Below are 1,814 nucleotides of genomic sequence, written 5' to 3'. Positions count from 1 at the left end.
ATTTGAGATATTGAATGATTTATTTTACATTTGAATTTGAATGTTGAAATTTTTGACTGAACGTGCTTTTTTTATATTAATTTAACACAATCATCGTCAAAATGAGGCATATTGTAACAACTTTACAAGTTGAGGGAGTAACTTACCAAAATTAAAAATTTAAGGGTTATTTACTAAACTACAACAAGTTTAAGAGGCAAATGAGCTAAAAACTCAAAATTAATTTAACAGTAAATATGCTTGCTCTATTAGTGGGTCACAATTTTAGGATGCACTATAAAAGAAGTGAAAAAAAAGGGAAAAAAATTAAGGTCAACAAAGAATAACATAGAAAAAGATTAGCACCCAGAATTGGACCTAAGAACAATTAATTTTAGATCCTTATTAGATTCTCCCATTGACATCACAGATCAGGAGGTTTAATATAGCTGGGGTAAAAAACAAAAGTGCTTCAATCCCAACAACAATTTTCGGGATTAGATACTGTTTCGACTCCTATATCTCCTTCTCTATGTTCCTTTTTCTTTAAGTCATTTCAAAATATTATGTTTTGTCAATTAAAATGCTATAAAAAATAAAAACATGCAATGTGAATTAAAATGTAATTAGAATAAAATATGTTACATGACGTTTTAAAGTATAAAATAATATTATTAGAAGAACATCAAAATTAAGAGAAGAATAAAAGTACATAAACCTTATATATGTATATAAATTGTTTAAAATAAAAAAAAAAAAAACCTTTCTTCTGCGGCACATATTGCATTAATTGCGCTATAAAAGCGCTTCATTGGATCTGAAAACTCAAAAGCGGTTTCCTACGCATTATTAAAAATCTACTTTTTTTTATTAGACATACTTCCCAGATCCTATAAAACCAGAGACGATATTTCATTTCAGAATTCTGACTTCTGAGAGCAACCCATTTCGCAGAAGCCTAGAAGAAATCATGGGTCGGCCTTGTTTTCTCACTACTGCTCTTCTTGTTTCCTTCTTTATGTTCCTCCTTTTCTCTCATGGTACTCAACTATACATATATATATATATATGTTACTAATTTTGTCTCAGTTCTTTCTTTCTTTCTTTTTTTTCACTAGTTCTACTTTTCTATGATTCGATTAGTTTTATCTGACGATCAATCACTTTTCTTGTTGATTAATTTTAAGGATTCGGGAGAACCCTGAAGAGTACCATCCAAGACGAAGATTCTTCTGTCGAAGTAAAGGTTTGTTTGGTTCTCAATCATATTAATTCCTTAATCCTTACGTTCTTACTCTTTCAAATTAATTTCAACATTTTCTTTTAATTTGTCATTTTTCTTCTTCTTCTTTTTTTTCTATTTTTTTATTTTTTATTACCCAGGAAGTTGGTGGTAATTCTAGAGAGATTATTGAAGTTATGGATTATGAAGGACCACACCCAAACAAAAACGAGAGAGGTATTAACGTCAGCCCTCCACCAACGTGATCAAGACCGTACAATCTCCGCAAAGAAAATCAAGTCATGAAAATTAATGGCTTACTTTTGCTTTCTGTTCATGGTCATGTAGTTTTATTTTGTTAAAGAAGCTCAAGAGTTTGTTTCATTATAACTTAATTTCCTCTCTCTTTTTTTTAAGTGTAATTAAATAAGTATGATCCTGTACTTGAAGTTGTTTTTATCCTTGCTTATTTTCTTTAATATTTTCTCTGTTGGCTATCTTGTGAAATATGTTGTTTTTGCTAATATATAGATATATATCAGTTTGGATATACAGGTGAAAAGGATCTCTTGAACTTTCTTATGAAATTTATGGTCTTCTTGATTAATATGGT

The 1,814-nt window shown here is 29.3% G+C and overlaps 1 protein-coding gene across 1 annotated transcript; it reads left to right on the top strand.

Moving 5' to 3' along the window:
- Nucleotides 1-850: 850 nt before the first annotated feature.
- On the top strand, nucleotides 851-1,607 carry LOC21396756. Its single transcript, XM_010089839.2, has 3 exons — nucleotides 851-1,019; nucleotides 1,167-1,225; nucleotides 1,363-1,607. Exons 1-3 carry the CDS (start codon nucleotides 950-952, stop codon nucleotides 1,465-1,467), a joined length of 234 nt encoding a protein of 77 aa, XP_010088141.1. The 5' UTR covers nucleotides 851-949; the 3' UTR covers nucleotides 1,468-1,607.
- Nucleotides 1,608-1,814: the final 207 nt, after the last annotated feature.

Source organism: Morus notabilis, unplaced genomic scaffold (genome assembly GCF_000414095.1).
Source record: "Morus notabilis unplaced genomic scaffold, ASM41409v2 Scaffold897, whole genome shotgun sequence".
Lineage (NCBI taxonomy): Eukaryota > Viridiplantae > Streptophyta > Magnoliopsida > Rosales > Moraceae > Morus > Morus notabilis.
The sequence above is the reverse complement of the archived record's forward strand: the minus strand, read 5'-3'. Positions and strand labels throughout refer to the sequence as shown.

Coding starts and splice junctions, on each gene's coding strand:
- LOC21396756 (XM_010089839.2), top strand. CDS start 950: ATGGGTCGGCCTTGTTTTCTCACTACTGCTCTTCTTGTTTCCTTCTTT. Junction 1,020..1,166: donor GTTCCTCCTTTTCTCTCATG/GTACTCAACTAT, acceptor ATTAATTTTAAG/GATTCGGGAGAACCCTGAAG. Junction 1,226..1,362: donor ATTCTTCTGTCGAAGTAAAG/GTTTGTTTGGTT, acceptor TTTATTACCCAG/GAAGTTGGTGGTAATTCTAG.